The sequence below is a fragment of the Salvia miltiorrhiza genome, chromosome 6, assembly GCF_028751815.1.
Source record: "Salvia miltiorrhiza cultivar Shanhuang (shh) chromosome 6, IMPLAD_Smil_shh, whole genome shotgun sequence".
NCBI lineage: Eukaryota > Viridiplantae > Streptophyta > Magnoliopsida > Lamiales > Lamiaceae > Salvia > Salvia miltiorrhiza.
In genome coordinates this window covers 31,885,981-31,905,209 of record NC_080392.1, presented here as the reverse complement: position 1 = coordinate 31,905,209, position 19,229 = coordinate 31,885,981, and the positions used below count along the sequence as shown (strand labels likewise).

Below are 19,229 nucleotides of genomic sequence, written 5' to 3'. Positions count from 1 at the left end.
CGAAGATGAGCCCAGTTTGACAATGTTTACTATTTTTGAAAAATTGTAACCTTCGGTTGCACAAAACTACCAGAAATGGTAGATCATGGTAAAAACGTCATATCTCTCAAATCACTTGGAGTTTTCAACTCTACGTTTTTTTAAATGAAACTAGACTCGAAGATATTTCTTTTGGTATGAGTCTCGAGTCCAGGAGATGTCGGAGTCAGAACAGTTTAAATTTTGAAGTTGAGTCAGTGTAAAAACAGAGCATGTTTTGATGATGTTTGTTTGTGATTTCTTATGTGCCTTATGTGATTGTGTTGCCTATGTGTTTGAATGAGATTAGACGAACCTTATATGAGAGATAAATCGAGACTTAGAGCCATGATTTTCTTGAAACCTATCCTTGAACTTAAGAATGTGAGATGAGTGGAGAGTTATATAGAGTTGAGTAATGAGATAGAATATGAGATAGAGCATGAGTTAAGGCTTGAGAGTTAGCCAATGAGTTTCTAATCGAGATTCATTTTATGACATGAACTTTCGATGATGATGATGATCCCTGAAGACACGAGAAGAGCAAGGAAGTAAGTAACTCTACTTTGACGGGAGATTTTGAGTAAGGTCTTCAGGTGGGCATTATTTTAAGTATACAGTTTAAGAGCTTTTCTAAACTGTTTTTAAATAATGATGAAATTATGAGATGTTTTGATGTTTTGAGATTATGATGATGTTTGAGAATTATTGACTTGCCAATATTTTTATGATAATGTTGAGCTTGTATGTTTACCCTCTACTGATGAGATGAGACGAATTCGGTCCTGCCACAAGCGGGATTTTGTGCACAGAGGTGACTGTGAGCCATCTTCGGGTCGGCCGGTCACGGTACTTGAGAGGGAGGCCTACTTCTCAGTACCTTAATTATAATGATGAGTTGTAGATGCGGTACATACATGTCGAGTACTTGTCTGCAGACACTTAATTATGATGTTTATGGTTAAAACTGCTTGCACAGGTTCTTTTAAGATATAATTCCTGTGTATTGCTGAATTGTGGCAAGTTCAATTTATAGCTCTATGAGCAGCTTTGTTTTTCGGCGATATGTCCACTGAGTATTTATGTACTCACGCCCTGCATGTATTTCTAAACGTGCAGGATAAGCGGAGGGGGAGTATGGTGCGGTGCTGGTGGAGAATGTTTCGGGTTGACGTTTTCTTTCTCTATCGTATGTCTGTTTTGTCGATAGAGTTTTGATATGAAGTTATGTTAAATAGAGTTTGATGTTTAAGATACTTAATTTCCTTTGAAAATCAAGCAATACACTCTGCTGAAATAGAAATTTTATTGAAGAAAACAAAAACCCTTGAGAGCACAGGCGCAAACAAGGATAGTCCGAAAAAAAACAAGACAAAAAGAAGACAAAAAACCAAGCAAAGGAGAAGGAAAACAACAAAAACGAACAAAAACGGGGCTCTATCCAGAGGAGTCAAGGCGCCAGAGGAGACGAAGCGCCAGAGGAGTCAAGGCACCAGAGGAGTCTAGTCGCCAAGGGAAACGGGGCGCCAAAGTAAACAAGGCGCCAGAGGAGTCAAGGCGCCAGAGGGGGCAAGGCGTCAGAGGATTCTAGGCGCCAGCGGAGTCGAGGCGCCAGAGGAGACAAGGCGCCAGAGGAGTCGAGGCGCCAGAGGAGCCAAGGCGCCAGGGGAGTCAAGGCGCCAGAGGAGTCAAAGCGCCAGACGCGTGCCCAAGCCAACCTGCCAAACAAGAAGCAAAACAGCAGCAAACCGAACAAACCAAAACACAACAGAACAACGAAGTAAGGAAGAACGACAAAGCGAAAAACCAACCCTTCCCCCCAGGGACAAAGGTCAAGGGTGGATCAGCACCTCAAACGTTCCATCAAACCACCAAACCGGCCCCGGAAAGCAAAGGCTTCACGAGGCTCCCCCACCAAAACAAGCCCGAAACAGACCTGCCTCAAGCACTGCAGACCGAGGATGAGAACGAAGGAAAGTCTGGGGAGGCAACATCAAAAGAAGCGACCAATCCGGTCAGACCCGATTCCCCGCAAGCAGTGAGTCTCCTAAAGCGAAGCCGTTAAGAAACTCAACCAAAAATACAAATTTAAAAATAAACATTAGAAGGCCAATCTTCACGGGATGAAGTAATTGGGGTAACCAAAGGAGACCCGCGAGGTTTCCCATGCTCATAACAATACCACCATCATAGGAGCAGAGGCCTGAAGGAGGCCAGCTTCACGGGATGAAGTAGTTGGGAACACCAAAGACTTCCCGCGGGGTTTCCCATGCTCATAACGGTTTGATTGACATCGGAGCAGAGACCAAGAGAACAGCCAACAAACCAGAGAAACCAGCATGCCATGAAGACACTCCTGCAAACATCAACCGGACAAATCCCATCAAAGAAGCTCATCCATCCGTTGCCTTCCCAAAACGTAAAAACCGGATCACACCCCAGACATGCACCGAGCTTAAGGCCAAGATCAGCCACCAGAACCCAACACAAGCCAGAGCCTCGGAAGCCAGGGCAAAACCAAAGCAGTGAAGAAGCTCAGCGGGACGTAAAGAAGAGATCACCACCCAAGACCAGCGGACCCAGGGATCCCAGGAGCAAAGCCCGCAAACAACAGCCCAAGAACCGAAAACAAAAAACAGCAAAAAGCGTGAAAAAGACAGAAACTTCCCTGTACAACCCATCGCACTTAGGGGGCGATACGAATGTAAGGAAGACCTCTTCTGTCATCTCTCACCAAATGAAGAATCTCCGGGATCGCAAACGGCCAAATACCCTCCTCCGTCACCGAAGAGGCCATGAAGTCAGCAACCCTATTTCCTTCCCTGTAAATGTGAGTGATAATAATGTGCAAATCAGCAATGGAAGAAAGTACCTTCCGCCAACGACTGAAGAATCTCCACGGGACCGTGTGGGAGCGCGAACGGAGGAGATCAACCATGTAGGTGCAGTCCGTCTCAATCCACACGAAATCCCAGTTCTGAGCGATGATCTGCTCCAGGGTAATGATGAGGGCAAGAAGCTCGGCTTCAAACGCCCAACCACGGCCAGCAGAGAAATGGAAGCAACCTAAGACAGACGAGGCGTCACGCATAACCCCACCAGTGTGGATAAGGGGAGGGGAGCCATGCACCGAACCATCAATATTAATCTTCCGCCAAGGCTGAGGAGGAGGAAGCCAAAACACATAGATGTAGGAAGTAGGCCGACGAGGTCGACCCGGGACCCCAAGACCATGAAGAACAAGAAGATCGTCCACAGAGTTCGCCATCTCCCCCAGGCTGATGCGAGAGGCTTCGAGAATGAAAGCTTTAATCTGCACAGCTAAGGCCATAGCAGACACCGGAGCGTCATTGAAAATAGCCATGTTCCTCAGATTCCAAATACTCCAAATAGTAGACATAACACCCACCCGCCAGAGGTTATTCACCTGCCTGCTCACAGTCCTGTTCATGGCCCAAATGATGAAGCTTCCAATCTCCTGAGAACCAGAGCCGTCCATCCTGAACCAGGAAAAGAGGGAACCCCAAACTTGTCTAGCAACCTCGCACTCCCAAAAAAGGTGACATATATCTTCGTTCGCATTCTTACACAAAGGGCACCAACCCGGACCGCAGTAACCCGAACGACGCAAAGCGCTGGCCGTAGGGAGCCTGCCCAGAATAACCCTCCAGGTCATAATAGAACGACGCATCGGAATAAACTGGGCCCAAATCCACTTGCCCCAGGTAACCTTTGGGAAGGAGGGACGAACATGGTCAGTGGCTATCGCGGAGGAGACATCACCAAAGTGAGAGTGAATCCAAGCACGACGATCCTCCCCCCCGCTGATGGGAGTTGACACAATGTCAACAGCAATATCCGGAAAGGCCTGCACGAAATCCAGAGTGAAGTGCCAAGTGTCATCAAAATAATAATCTGAAACCGGCTGCATGAGAAGATGATAATCAGCCTCAGAAATCCCAATTCGATCAACCAGCCTGTAACCAAGCCAATTATCAAACCAGAACATAACAGAGGAGCCGGGGCCAATAGAACAGTGCGTGTCTCTGATCAAAGTACGAATGGACTCCCTCGAGCCCAGCCAAATCGTGGAGGAAAACCAAGGCAACCGAGGCCGCAGACAGGAATCAAGATAACGCTCTCTGAAGAGGCGAAAGCCAAAGGAATCAGAAGTGAGCAGCAACCACCCCAACCTAAGCATGAAACCCTGACTGATGTGAGTGAACGACTTGACATTCAACCCTCCCTGTTCCTTCGGCGCACAAACCCTATTCCAAGCCACCGAAGATCTAGGCTTCGAAGAGGTGCTGCCCGTCCAAATAAAGGATCGACAAGCGCGATCCAAGTCATGAAGGAGCTTAGCCGGCCACTTATAAATTGACATGCTGTGCACTGCGGCACTCTGGATGACGGAAGTAACCAGACAGAGGCGACCGGCCATAGAAAGCTGCATGCCTTGCCACTTGGGAAAATGAGCAATAATGCGGTCCCAGATACCCGCCAGACGCACAGAAGAAGCCCGGCCCGCGAAAACAGGGACCCCTAAATAAGAAAAAGGCAAGGAGCCCGGGGAGAAGCCCAAATCACGTTGAAGCCGGCGGCGGGACCGAAGAGAAACCCCTTTGCCGAAAAAAACGGTGGACTTGATCTTATTGCAGTGTTGCCCGGAAACGTTAGCATAAAGCTGCAGGATAGAATCAATCATCCGACAACTGCGCTTGTCAGCTTTACAAAATAAGAGCACGTCATCAGCGTACAGGAGATGAGACGGAAAAAGCACCGAGCGGGACATCCTCATACGACTAATAAAGCCCCTATCCGCAGCATCCAAAAGAAGGCGACTCAAAACCTCCTCCGCCAGAGCAAACAAAATCGGAGAGAGGGGGTCCCCCTGACGAACCCCCCGGGAGCAACTGAAAAACCCATGCTGCTCACCGTTAAAAAGGACGGAAATCTTAGCCGACTGGAAGATAGTGCTGATCCAGTGGCGAAAAGTAAGAGGGAACCCGAAGCAATCCAAGACGACGTCGACGAACTCCCAGCTCAAGGTATCAAAGGCCTTCCGGATGTCCACTTTGAGTGCCAAATTCCTCCCCTGAATCGAACGTTCCATGCAGTTGACCCCTTCAGAAGCCAGCAGAATACACTCCTGAATAGAACGTCCAGAAATAAAACCGAACTGATTGACTGAAACGATCTCAGCCGCCACCAAATTGAGACGAGAAGCCAGAATTTTGGTGATGACTTTGAAGAAGAAGTTACCCAGGACAATAGGCCGGTAATCCGAAACCAGAACCGCATCCGCCTTCTTAGGAAGAAGGCAAAAAAGATTGGAGTTAAGACCATGGGGAATATATCCAAGCGAGAAGAAGCGTCTAACAGCGTCGACCACATCTTCCCCCCCACCTCCCAAGAGTGTTGGAAGAAAGCACCATTGAAACCGTCCGGACCAGGAGCGCTGTTCCCATCCATCGAGAAGACCACCTCTCGAACATCCTCCGCAGAAGGAAGCGAGGTAAGCCGAGCAGCGTGAGCCGCAGTGATAGAATGGGGAATGTAACCAGCGATCCAGGATCTGTCCACTGCCCCAGAGCTCGGCTCCATGAAGAGATCCTCATAGAAGCTAACCACGTGAGCCGCCATAGCGGTCGGATCGTCTGAAGTGACGCCATCAATACTGAGCTTCTTGATGGATTGACTAGCCCGACGCCATTTCACCATAGAGTGGAAGAAGCGAGTATTACGATCCCCATCGGAAAGCCACGAGACCCGACTTTGCTGTCGAAGGTGCTCAGATTTCCTCAGAAGAATAGTGCTAAGGCGCGCCTGCAAACTAACTTCCTGATCAAAGAGATCCTCCGTATAGCCTTGCTCATCAATATTCTCTTGAAGAAGGCTCAGATCCTGCTGTAGATCTGCAAAGGCAGTATTATAGTTCCCAAAGGTCTCTCTGTTCCAGGCCTTGAGGATCGGACGAAGGCGTTTCAGCTTTTTCATCACGCGGACCATAGGACAAGCATAATCAAGAGGCGAGGACCAAGAAGCACGAACCTGATCCAGAAAGCCCTCATGAGAGCACCACATATTCAAGAAACGAAACCGACGACCGGCAGGGGGGGAGGCCGTATCCTGGCACTTCAAAAGAATAGGAGAGTGATCGGACCCCAGCCTGGGGAGAACCAACGCCGAGGCAGAGTACCAAATATCAAAGAAATCCTGAGAGAAAAGGGCTCTATCCAGAACCGACTCAATCGGGAAAGGGAACCTACGCCGATCGGTCCAAGTGAAGAAAGGGCCAGACGAGTCCGATTGAATTAAGTCATGATCCTCAATGAAGGAGCAAAACTCTGAGCAAGGTCTAGAAGCAGGGGTTCTACGACCCCGACGTTCGTGAGCGCCCAAAACCGCGTTGAAATCCCCAATCATAAGACAAGCACCCACCATGAAAGGGCCCGCATCCCGCCAGAGCTGACGACGCTCAATGTAATCACAAGAAGCGTGATTGAAAGCAAACGTGCAAAAAATTCCCATAATGGAGCAGCGAAGAATCACAACCTGATCAGAGGAGAAGACCACCGCCGGGGACAAAGCAGGGTCAACAAAAACCCAAATATTAGAACGCCGTGAACCACGATCGTTCTGATGAACCGGGGAAAGATGTAAAGAACGCCAATAAGAATTCGGGATGCTAGAAAACCGAGACTTGGGCTCGAGAACACCAAGAAGGCTCGGTCTATGAGTGCTACAGTACTGGGAGAGAAGAGGCATAGACGAGGAGATGCCTCGGATATTCCAACTCAGCACATTCATTGAGAAACAGAAAGAGAGCCATCCACCTGAAGGGGATCTCCATCAAAGTCCGAAACCGCATCCCCCCATCTAGTCTTAGAGGACTTAGTAGCAACATCAGACATACTCTGTAGAGCTCCCGAGCTTGGGGACTCAATGGTGAAGTTCTGAATCACAGCGCCAGCGGATTAAGCAACAGCAACTTTCTCCAAGAAAACCGCAGGTTCCGGGGAGCATCCCCGCCGCGCAGTTATCCGAGTGTTGAGCCCCCCTTTCATCTGCGGCGGAACGATAGAGATGCCTCCTCCTGGCGTGGAAGGACTCCGAAAAGAGACATAACTATATCTTCCCGGGTCAGCCGCTGGTTGATTCCGCCCACCTCTCCCACCACGGCCTAAAGGGAGGGGAGGACGAGCAGCCAGAACCTTCTTAGGATGTGGAGAAGGGGGGCCCAGGGGACGATGCAAACCGGAAGCCAGAGTACCAGAGACCGCCAACTGAGCCGGTTGCGAGCTCATTGGCTGGGAAGAGGAACCCTCCAACGGGTCCGAGTCAGAGAAAACACCCGCCGAGCCAGAGCCAGAGAGACCACCCGCCGTGCCAGAGAGAACACCCGCCGAGCCAGAGAGGCCACCCCAGAGAGACCCTCCGAGCCAAAGAGACTGCCCTCAGAGAGACCACCCTCCGCCGAGGCCGTTTCAATACTCTTTTTTAAGGAGCACACAATATCAGGGGAACCATCCACCTGAAACCCAGAAGAATCCTTGATGATACTCATATCATTTGGTCCTTTCCCAACCTCCGTTTCCAGTCCATCCTCAAGAACCTCAAAGGAATTAGACGTGGAGATACCCGAAGAAACAGTAATAGGGGTGCGAGGAGAGTCCTCCGGAGGGGACTCCTGCGACAAGGGATGGCCCGCCTTAGTACCCAGCGAAGCAGTGGGCATACCAACATTCCTGCCCTCCGACGGAGCTAAAGAGGGCGTCGCAGTCCTGTTCCTGGCACGTTTCCGTCTGGAACGACCCCTGCGCCGTCTACCATGACCACCTTGTCTACCTGTGACCTGATCCCAGTGAGGCGGGGGCAACTCCGTGCCATCAGAATCAGCCTCCGGGTTCATCTTCCGGCAATTGTCTGTAGAATGACCAAAAGAAGAGCAAACACAGCAAAAAGTAGGCATATCCTCATATCGAAACTCAATCTCATAAGTGTTTTCATCATATTGAACATCAAGGAACGAAGGGTGTTCCAGAGCCACATTAATTTCCACAAGGATCCTGGCAAAGTTACCCACAGATGCCCTAGCCGACAAACCATCAATAAGTAAAAGAGTACCTACCTGGCGAGCAATACCCGTAATGACCTCAGGATGCCAGAGCTCGTGAGGTAAGTTGAATATCCGCACCCAAACCTGAGCCAAGGAGGAATCCAGCTTGTGCGGATTGAAATTCGGAGTCCAAGCTTGAAGGAAGAGGATTCCGGATCGGAGTCTCCAAGTGTTCTTAGCAAAAGCAGCGGCAAAGTCAGAATGTGTAGAAAATTTTAGCGTAAAATATCCCTTCCCGAGAGGAATCACTTCCCAGTTCGCCGACGATTTCCAAAGGTCAGAGAGCTCCGAGTAGAGGTCGGCAGCGAACCTAGGCGCCTGACCTTTCTTGAGTAAAATCCGGCCATGGATGGCATGTTGAAAAGACCTAATTTGTCTTTGACGGAAAGCAGAAGAGAGAATGAGACGAGGACGGTCTGCCACTAACGTCGGCTTCAACACCGCATAATCGTGCGCCGGAACATCAGCCGGACGATCAGTAGAAGATTTCAGAGATTCCGCAAACGTCTTCCTGTAAAGAGGAATACCATGAGGCTGCTGCAGTGGTGCCGAAGTAGCGTGAAGAACCCTAGTTTCCCGTTGAATCATCTCTTGAGAGATCGCGAACTCCAGCGGCTGAGAACTCGCCGTGCGAGTATTACCGGAGATAGAGATTCCCGAACCCTCCCCAAAATGAACCGGAGTAGAAGCCACGATAAGGGAATCTAAAGAAGAAGTGGGATTTCGCGTAAAATCCGTAGCCGCCGTCTCCGAAGCAGAAACCCTAGGAACAGCCGCCAATTGTGAAGGTTGCGAATGAACGTTGGCCTTGGCTATGAAAGCACTCCAGTCAAACACCGCTTCCGGCAACCCGGAGGAGACTCCATGAAGCGCGGATGAAGAATCCGCAAAGAGAAAACCCACAGTGCAGGATGAGGGGTTGAAGGAGTGTGAAACCCTAGAATTATTTTCTAGAGACGCCGGCGGCAAACCGTCGTTCCAAAGGAATCCTGCACCAGACGACGGAGGAACCAGGAGGGTTGAAGGTGGAGTAACCCTAAGTGAGTCTGAAACCAACCCTAACCGTGCGTTGCCATTGGGAGTAGAACGCAAGGGAGGGAACCAATTCGAGTTGTTGATTCCCAGCGGAGGGAAAGCCGAGAGAACAGAAGAGGACGTCATACCGACCGGAGAAAACCAAAGCCGGCCGGCCAAACAGAGAGAGAAAGTCGCCGCCTAGAAGGCGGCAGAAGAAAACCCTAGCGAGAGAGAGGCCCTAGCGAGAGAGAGCATTTTTCTTTGAATTTCCAATCAAGCAATACACTCACGGTTATATGTCTTCATACATATAATCGATTCGCCTTTTGCTGCGATACTCTGCATATTATTCTTCATTATGAAAAATGAGCTATACCCGTTTTGTTTTTGTTCGTGAAATTCCTGATAATCAAAAAGATATAACGATGTTGACGATTTTACCCTTGGATTCATTTATGATGATTTCCTTAACACCTTTTGATGTGAGCTTCCGCTTGATGTTTGACCTATACATCTTGTCTTTTATTCCTTTAAAATAGTCGTATCGATACTCGATCCCCGCTATTACTAGTGTCGGAATCGGGCTGCGACAGAACTACCAGATGGCTTTTTAGCTATAGATAGTAGGTGGGTATACAAGAGAAAGAGAGATTCGGATGGCGAAGTCGCAGCTTTTAAAGCTAGATTGGTGGCGAAAGGTTATACCCAGGAACAGGGTATAGATTATGATGAGACCTTCTCGCCGGTTGCCATGCTGAAGTCTATCCGAATACTCCTTGCCATAGCAGCCCACATGAACCTTGAGATTTGGCAAATGGATGTCAAGATCGCTTTCCTAAACGGTTTCCTTGAAGAAGGAAGGGACATCTATATGCAGCAACCTGAAGGGTTTGTGAAGAAGGGCGAAGAGCATCTTGTGTGGAAGCTTAAGAAGTCCATTTATGGACTTAAGCAAGCTTCGAGGTCATGGAACAAACGTTCTGACAAGGTCATTAAATCCTACGGATTTACTCGTTGTGAGAACGAAAGTTGCGTGTACCGTTTAGATGCCAATGGTGACGTGGTTTTCCTTGCACTTTATGTAGATGATATCCTCCTCATTGGCAACAATGTTGAGCTATTATCAGACATAAAGAAATGGTTATCCGAACAATTTCAAATGAAAGACTTAGGAGATACAGCGTACATCCTGGGGATCAAGGTCGTTCGTGATCGCCAGAAAAGGATGTTGAGCTTATCTCAAGCGTCTTACATTGATACTGTGATTGCTCGTTTTAGCATGCAAAATGCCAAGAAAGGCTTGCTACCTTTTAGACATGGCATTCCTCTGTCTAAGGACATGTGTCCTAAGACGCCTAGTGAGGTTGAGGAGATGAGGAAGATACCCTATGCTTCCGCCGTAGGTAGCCTCATGTATGCGATGCTATGCACGAGACCTGATATTTGCTATGTCGTTGGCATGGTTGCAAGATATCAGTCGAACCCTGGACCAGGACACTGGACTGCGGTAAAACATATTCTCAAGTACCTTAAGAGGACTCGAGATTATAGGCTAGTTTACCAGTCAGACAGTCTATTTCCTTTGGGTTACACCGATTCGGATTTCCAGGCTGACCGGGATGAGAAGAGATCTACCTCTAATTATGTGTTTACCTTAGGAGGTGGAGCCGTATCGTGGCGGAGTGCAAAGCAGAAGTGCATTGCAGACTCCACCATGGAAGCCGAGTATGTAGCTGCTTCGGAAGCTGCTAAGGAGGCTGTATGGTTCCGGAACTACCTCTTGGATCTAGGAGTGGTCCCTAATTTGCCTAAGAGTATCATAATTTATTGTGATAACTCGGGTGCAGTGGCAAATTCTAAGGAACCCAGGAGCCACAAGGCGTCAAAACACATAGAGAAAAAGTACCACATCATACGAGAAATCGTAAACAGAGGAGATGTGCTAGTAGAAAAGATTGATACATTGGAGAACCTAGCTGATCCTTTCACGAAAAGCTTACCGCAAAAGACATATGAGAAGCATGCTCGAGGGATGGGATTGCGGTTGATGCCACCCACTTAGAGAAAAAACTTTCAGTATAAGTGGGAGAGATGAAGTGAAGTTTTTGTAATAGCTAGTATTTAGACACATTGTATACTAAAAGTTTTGCTTTAGTATAAGTGGGAGATTGTTGGATTTATATACTGAAAGCAAGAACTTTTATGCTTGTATATAATGATTCCTGTGTTCACTGTTTTCAATCTCCTGTCTGATTGTGTTCATGATTGCATATGTATGTTCTTTATCTCTATATAAGTAGATTATACGGTTATACGGTGTATCACAGAAGATCGTATAATTGGAATAAACCTTAAGAGATATAATATGATTACAGTCGAAATAACTCTAGGACAAGTTATTGGTTTAGGCTGCAGTATAGATGGAAGTAGTTTGTCTTGACTACTTGTCTATACTGGTACGTCATTACGTATTGATAGGACCACAGTTTGAGATGTATTCTTCTATCTGACTTAAGTGAAGAATCAAGATCTCGGTGACTTATAAATCTTAATACTAATAAGTATTCAGATATATATATTAATTCGTATATCACTTTGACTTACTATGGGTGAAAGTTATATACTAACTCGAGTACTCTGTATCTTGGGTGATAGCGGTTAATATATGATATCTGATTATCTGTATTAGTACCCGTATCCGGTATAGGATAATGACATCCCCTTAAGGAGCTCAATAAGGTTTATTACGCTAAACCCTGCAGGTTGATTATGTCATATCCCAGTTTTTAATCACTGATTAAAGATTTAATAATTAGGGTTCGGCATCCATTAATAATAAAACTGATTTGATTAATCTGATGTGATTTAATTGTTATATATGTGTTTTGATGTGCTAAATTCTTATTATTATTATTTGAATCCGTTTGAGATTTAAAAGATTATTGAGTAGTCAATAATTATTATTTCGGATTATAACTGACTTAGCAGAGTCATGTTATTTAATTTATATACGATAGAAATAGTATTTCTATTATTTACTTGAAGTCGTAATTAATTTTCGACTTATAAAACGAGTTATAAAATATGTAATTTATAGAGAGTTATAACGAAGCTTCGTTATATGAGAACCCGAAATTAGTATTACAAATACAGAATAAGGATTTTATTCATCACATTCATCTAGCACCTACACATTTCCACATCCATCTTACTCTTAAATAAATTGATGGTGTTGGAAACACTCATCATATGCCAACCATCCCACTAAACACTCATCATATGCCAACCATCCCACTAAACACTCATCATTCCACTAAACACTCATTATTCCACACACTCATCATTCCACTAAACACTCTTTACACCTTCTTTTGCCAGCCATCTTCTACACCTTTAACATCTCAACATGCAATTAGCTTTTATTTAATCAAAATCAGCAGCCAACATTCCTCCCATTCCTCCTAACATTCTGATCCAAGCTATACGTTCTTATGCTTGAATTATAATTCACTGATTCCAGCTTTCCAAATCAGTTTCCAAGATTTCCCAAAACAAGAAAGAGGTAATAAACGTCCATTAATTCTTCCAATTCTTTCATAGTTTTCAGATCCAAAATTTCATTGTTAAGCTTGGCTGAATAAATTCGCAGATCCAATTTTGGTGAATTCAGAAAGAAGATTTTCCTCATTTCCTACTCATATCAAGGTTACCTCCTATTTCCTCCATACACTTACTGTAAAATTCGAACCATCAAGAACATCAACACACGCACTCATAATCATTATATTTCTATCTATTACAAGTACAGATCAGTTTTTGTAAATGAATGATTGAAAGAACAGATTAATAAAACCCTAATTTTGCTTTTGTGCGTGTGACTGGAATTTGGGGGGATGAGTCTCCTGTCCTTGTGTGTCCGAGTCAGGGGAGGGAGTGAGACAGCCGGCGGCTGCTCAGGGCCGGCGACGGCAACGGTGCCGCCGAGCCGCCTTTTCCTTTTCTGTCAGAAATTGGGAGAGGAGAAAGATTATTAGAGTTTCAGTTTAAAAAAAAGAGAGAGAGAGAGAAACGGAGAAAAGGGGTAAGAGAAGAAGAGAGGGAAGAGAGGACTTATCTTCTCCGGTGACGGCGATACGGCGGTGGGAGCACCGGGCGGGTCCTGCTCGGCCGGAAAAGAGGATAAAATGGGGGAAACTCAGATCTAGTTTTAAGAAAAGAAAAGAGGAGGAAAGAAAGAGATTTAGGGCTTACCTGTGAGAAACGATGCTCGGCTTCTCCACGGCGAGTTCGGACGGCCGGTGAAGAAGACGACCAGTAGATGACAGGGGCTGAGAGAGGTGGCCGTGTTCTGTCACGGCGGAGGAGGCGGGGTAGCACATGTAGGAGGCGGCGTGTGGTTGTTTCCGAGAGATAGAGACGGACGAAAAGGGAAGAACCAAAAGGGAAAGAGAGAATAGGGGAAGGGAAGAGAAGCGGCCGGCGAAGCGGCGCTCGCTGCTGACGGCGCCGCTGACGTCCGGCGAGGGAGAGGGAGGCAGACCGAGAGGGAGAGAGAGGGAGAGTGAAAGGCGTGCTGTGTGTGTGCGTGTGTTATGTGTTTTGTGTGTGTGGTATATGTTGTATGTATTAGGGTTAAGTTTAGAGTGGGCCGAAATTTTTTTTTAAAAAAAGAGAGAGAGTGGGCCGAAAATATTTAAATCAGTGGGCCGAATTTTTTTTATGCTGGGCAATTTATTTTAATTTTCAGTGGACTTGAGTGTGGGCCGATTTATTTTAATTAGCTTGGGCCGAAAATTTTAAATAAAAATGGGCCGATTTTTTTTTTTTATATATACTGCTGGGCCTTCTTGCTAAAAAAAAAATTGGGATTAAACCCTCATTTTTATAATATTTCAAGGCTTTTTGAGTATGGATTTTAAATGGTTAAAATGTTTTATTTCATCTCAATGGATTTTAAAATGTTTTATTATTTATAAATGAATAATGGAATTTCTTATTTATTTACATAAAAAAAAATGTATAGAATATTATAAATATGGTTTCTTTTTAAAGAAAAAGGATTAAATTATTTTATGAGTAATTCCATTATAATGGAATTAAAATGTCCTATTAGAATGGCTTCATGTTTTAATAAATATTGAGACTATTTATTTACATGATAAAAAAATGTGGAATTGTGTTATAGAATGATTAAGTATATGATTTACTTTATCAAATGAGCTTGGGATTTAATTGAGATATTAAATTACTAAGCATGTGTTTATAAATGATTTATTTATTTAAGTGATGAAAATGTGCGAAGTATGAGAAAGCATGATTTATAATGATTAAATTTTCAGAGTAATAATATATAGCTTGTTCTTAATTGATGGAGTACTTGACTAAATGACGGGTGTAGAAGGAAGTTATGGATTATGTACATGTTGATGTTCGAACAATTGGGTTTGAACCTATATGATAGTTACATGATAAGTGATTACATTTTATTGATTGAATGAAACGAGATTAATATGGATGCTGCTAGAACCCTAAAACTTTAAAAGATACCCTAGGCACGTAGAATTAGACTTTGTCTTATGACAATTTCTTCACGAACTTATCGACTCTTCATCAATGAAGGTCCGGGCGACAGAAAGTGAAGCAGAAGAAGAAACGATTCCACGCCAGCTTTAAGAACAATTGAGGTGGGCATTATTTTATTATTACGTATATAGAGATCCCCTGCGTGACGTAGGCCTCATATGCGAATATATATGCATGATATGTTTTGACTATTTATTCAGTTCTTATAAAATGCTTATATGTTCAATGCCCTTTATGAAAATGAAAATGTTATGAAAATGAAATGTTTATGAAATGATTGACTGCCAAAATGTTTATGTTTTTATATGTATCCTATCTGTGTTGGTTCGCCAACTTTAAAGGAAATCCAATTGGGATCCTATGCTAGACAAAGGTCGCTAGCTAGGGTTAACGTGTACACTCATGGAGACCGCGAGTCGCTTGCGACCGGTCTTGGCGTCCGTGGTAAGGAGGCCTCCTTCCCGGCGCGTGACAGAAAGGACAGATATGGATCATATAGACTGAAAATGGGATGCATCCACCTTTATGAAAATGAACGAAATGTTTTAGTAAGCGCAGGTCATTTATGAAAACCCCTGTGTGTTACTGTTATGGCAGTTCAATTTATATATGTATGCATGTTGTATTTTCGGCTTATGTCACTGAGTATTTTTATACTCAGCCCTGCATGTATTTCTAAATGTGCAGGTTGAGCAGGCGATGGAATGGATTGGTGTTGAGCGGATTTCCCTTTTGATGTTTATGTAATGAAACCTTGAGTATGCATCTCCATATGCATAACTCACACGTTTTTCCGCTGCAAACACTCTGAATTTGTTATCGTATTGTGGAACTTATTACTCCTTCATTTTGTTTAAATTTCATTTGGGGTTTAGTCGTTATGGCTGGCTCATTTGTTAATTACCCAAGTGGTTATATATATATATATATACCACTAGTTTGTTGTTATTAATGTTGGTTATTTAGTAAATCCCTTTTAAATTTCCATTTCTTATTGTTCACCCAAGTCATAACCCCGGTTATGATGTTATGATAAGAGAAGAATGATAGAGAATTGACACATGCTTTCCCCAGAAAACATAGATTGCTATAAGTTGCATGATCACTATTCTAAAATAACATAGACTGCTGGATTAGTAGGATATCTCTACAATCTAGATTCTTAAAGTGATGATGTAGAAGAATGAAAGAGAACTTAGAGCATTTCAGCTCCCACAAGAAAACAATGGTTCTTTTGAACTACAAAGAGGAATGAAAAGACATGTACACGTTGAAGGAAAAACACGGGATGATGATACAAGACGAATTCAAGGCAAACGCTGCATCAAGGGTTTGAGCATAGTCTCTACGTTCAAATGTTCACACGCGATGGAACACCGAATCGACTTTTAGTACACGATAGATTTTAAGAACAGTATGCTTTGCCTATATATATGTATATATTTGTGTACATGTTATACGTGGGGGTTTGGGTTCAATAGGACATAGAACTTTAAATTAAGCTTTTGGTTTGCCAGTACGAACTTGAGTTTTATTATTATGAATAGTTGTCCACGGCTCTCTAAGTTCGGGATGATGTCTCCCGTGTGACTGGAAGGTGATGATGTTGGACCTAGCCAGTCCACATGATCCAAATATCAGTAGACGTATTTTGGGTTGAAAACCCATGTGTTTCAACTTTCGGTTGAAAAGCCAGATGAGTTTTTACTCTAGATCATTTTGTTCGACCTAGTAGTTACTCCTTTCTACCATCTGGTTATTCGTTTGAGTTTCTCAACAAATTTTTCTGCACCACTTTGTTTTGATACCGTTCAAGAATTGAGCCTTATAACTGTTGAGTTGTCCTAGTACCCTCTTGTGATCAATAAGGATTTAGATGTTTTGTTATGATGCTTTCATGATTAAATCAAGAGGAATATGTTATGAATTGAGGTAAGGAATATACTGAGGATCTTTTATTTTTGAAGCACAGAATGCCTCCCAGAAGAGCCCCAAGAAACAATGTGGGAACCGCAAACGAACCCCCACGAAGGGTTGAGGAACTTTTTCTTAAACAGAGCCCGCCAACATTCAACGGGACCGGCAACCCGACTGATGCCGAAATCTGGATTAGAGCAATGGAAAGGATTTTCGACTTTCTTTACTGTTCTGACCAAGAGAGACTCTCTTGTGTTGCATTCCAACTAACTGGGTCGGCAGATTTTTGGTGGGAAACCAAGAAGAGGGCAATGACCCTCGAACAATTGGAAAACCTGACTTGGGAAGACTTCAAGACGGAGATCTACGATAAATACATTCCCAAGAGCTACAGAAAGAAGAAAGAGACGGAGTTTTTCAATCTGAAACAAAACAAGATGTCCGTGACGGAATACGATCGCGCTTTCTGCGACATGTCTCGCTATGCCCCTCATCTGATCGACACTGATGAAAAGATGGCCGAGAAGTTTCGTTCAGGCCTTAGGCATGAGATCAAGATGGCGCTTGCTGGTCATGGTAATCTCACCCACTCTGAGGCACTTAGCAGAGCCCTGGATGTTGAAGCAGCCATGCCTGAAGACCGCCCAACCCAGACTCAAGCTTCGGGAAACAACGATCGTGGGAAGAGAAAATGGGATGGCAACAACAACAATAATAGGGGTTACTACAACAACCAAGATAACAAGAGGCCATGGCAAGGAAACATGATGCCACAAGGGCAATGGCAAGGACGACCAGTCAATCCAGGATCAGCTGGAAACAATCAGGGCCAGCTCAGGGCACCTTTGTGTCCCAAATGCTCCAAGTCACATCACGGCATATGCTTGGCTGGCAGCAATACCTGCTTTAAGTGTGGCCAGAAGGGCCATTTTGCCAGAGACTGTCAAGGAAAACCACAAGGAGGAATGAGATGGCCGAATCAGCCGGGCCAAGTACAACCACTCAGGGCTATCCAAGGCCAACAGTTACTCTACCCACCACCACAGCAGCAGTATCGACCTGCGGCACGTCCACCGCAAATTCCACAGGCAAGAGCCTATGCCTTGCACAAGAATAAACAAGGAAACAACCAAGGGAATTTGGTAGGTATGGGCACATTACTTGACACACCTGTTATACTTCTGTTCGACACGGGTGCCTCGCATTCTCTTATTGCAAGTGTATGTGTAAAAACTTTAAAGCTCCAACCTGAAAAGACTAATCAGGACTTGAGAATTTCTTCACCAATAGGAGGAATAGCAGTAGTAACACATGCTTGCTCGAACCTAGAACTGACCATAGGATCGTTTAAGGTTATAGCAAACAACTTGCATGTTATATCGATGGAGGACGTTGATATAATCCTGGGAATGGACTGGCTAGCGGAGAACTATGCCACGATATTGTGCCAAGAGCGGAAAATCGGTTTCAACTTTCCAGGAAGGGACGCTTTGAGTTTCCACGGAATATGCAGGAGGAACAGAGTGCCGACTATTTCAGCTTTACAGGCAAGGAAGATGATGAACAAGAAAGACTGCCAAGCCTTCCTCGTATACCTGAACGGGGGAATTGAGACCGAAAAGACAATGGAAGATGTAGAGATCGTGCGGGATTTTCAAGATGTTTTCCCAGAAAATTTGCCAGGATTACCACCTGACAGACAAGTAGAATTCACCATCGATCTAGAGACAGGAGCGGCGCCGGTATCAAAAGCACCGTACAGAATGGGCCCGAAGGAATTGGAAGAGTTGAAAATCCAGTTACAAGAGTTGCTGGACCTAGGCTTCATCAGGCCTAGTGTGTCCCCATGGGGAGCGCCGGTGCTGTTTGTCAAGAAGAAAGATGGAACCTTGAGATTGTGCATCGATTATCGAGAGCTGAACAAGCTAACGCTTAAGAACAAGTATCCATTGCCCAGAATTGATGATTTATTCGACCAACTCAAGGGTGCGAGTGTTTTCTCCAAAATCGATTTGAAGTCTGGGTATCATCAGTTAAAGGTTAGACATGAAGATATACCCAAAACGGCTTTCCGAACAAGATATGGTCACTACGAGTTCGTAGTTGTGCCGTTCGGACTAACAAATGCACCAGCTGTGTTCATGGACCTCATGAACAGAGTATTTCATCCTTATTTGGATAAATTCGTCTTGGTGTTTATTGATGATATCCTCATTTACTCCAAGAATGAACAAGAACACAGGGAACATCTGAGAACTGTTTTGCAAACTCTTAGGGATGAACGCCTTTTTGCCAAATTCAACAAATGTGAGTTTTGGCTCAAAGAAGTTACATTTCTGGGACATATTGTATCTTCAGAAGGTATTAAGGTGGACCCCGCCAAAGTGGAAGCAGTACAAGGATGGAAGTCGCCAACTACCCCAAACGAGATCAGAAGTTTCTTGGGATTGGCTGGCTACTATCGAAGATTCATTGAGGGATTTTCCAAGATAGCAAGGCCGATGACGCAATTGCTCCGAAAGGGAATTAAATACACATGGACTAACGAGTGTGAAGAAAGTTTTCAGCTGCTCAA

At 44.7% G+C, this 19,229-nt stretch overlaps 2 protein-coding genes across 2 annotated transcripts; one reads left to right on the top strand and one right to left on the bottom strand.

Annotated features, from left to right (window-relative positions):
- Nucleotides 1-2,704: 2,704 nt before the first annotated feature.
- Nucleotides 2,705-6,828, bottom strand: LOC130990768 (uncharacterized). The gene is made up of 2 exons (XM_057915000.1): nucleotides 5,425-6,828; nucleotides 2,705-5,323 (listed from the first exon to the last, which is right to left on the bottom strand). Exons 1-2 carry the CDS (start codon nucleotides 6,826-6,828, stop codon nucleotides 2,705-2,707), a joined length of 4,023 nt encoding a protein of 1,340 aa, XP_057770983.1.
- A 5,316-nt stretch (nucleotides 6,829-12,144) lies between these two features.
- LOC130990767 (uncharacterized) lies at nucleotides 12,145-18,148 on the top strand. The gene is made up of 5 exons (XM_057914999.1): nucleotides 12,145-12,716; nucleotides 12,804-12,859; nucleotides 14,774-14,838; nucleotides 16,710-18,006; nucleotides 18,077-18,148. Exons 4-5 carry the CDS (start codon nucleotides 16,711-16,713, stop codon nucleotides 18,146-18,148), a joined length of 1,368 nt encoding a protein of 455 aa, XP_057770982.1. The 5' UTR covers nucleotides 12,145-12,716; nucleotides 12,804-12,859; nucleotides 14,774-14,838; nucleotide 16,710.
- Nucleotides 18,149-19,229: the final 1,081 nt, after the last annotated feature.

Bases quoted from the DNA above. Each gene is read 5' to 3' on its own strand.
- LOC130990768 (XM_057915000.1), bottom strand. From the start codon at position 6,828: ATGAATGTGCTGAGTTGGAATATCCGAGGCATCTCCTCGTCTATGCCT. The intron at 5,324-5,424 runs GTGGGGGGGAAG...CTTCCTAAGAAG, and splicing joins TCTTCCAACACTCTTGGGAG to GCGGATGCGGTTCTGGTTTC.
- LOC130990767 (XM_057914999.1), top strand. From the start codon at position 16,711: ATGCCTCCCAGAAGAGCCCCAAGAAACAATGTGGGAACCGCAAACGAA. The intron at 18,007-18,076 runs GTTATAGCAAAC...TGGACTGGCTAG, and splicing joins TGACCATAGGATCGTTTAAG to CGGAGAACTATGCCACGATA.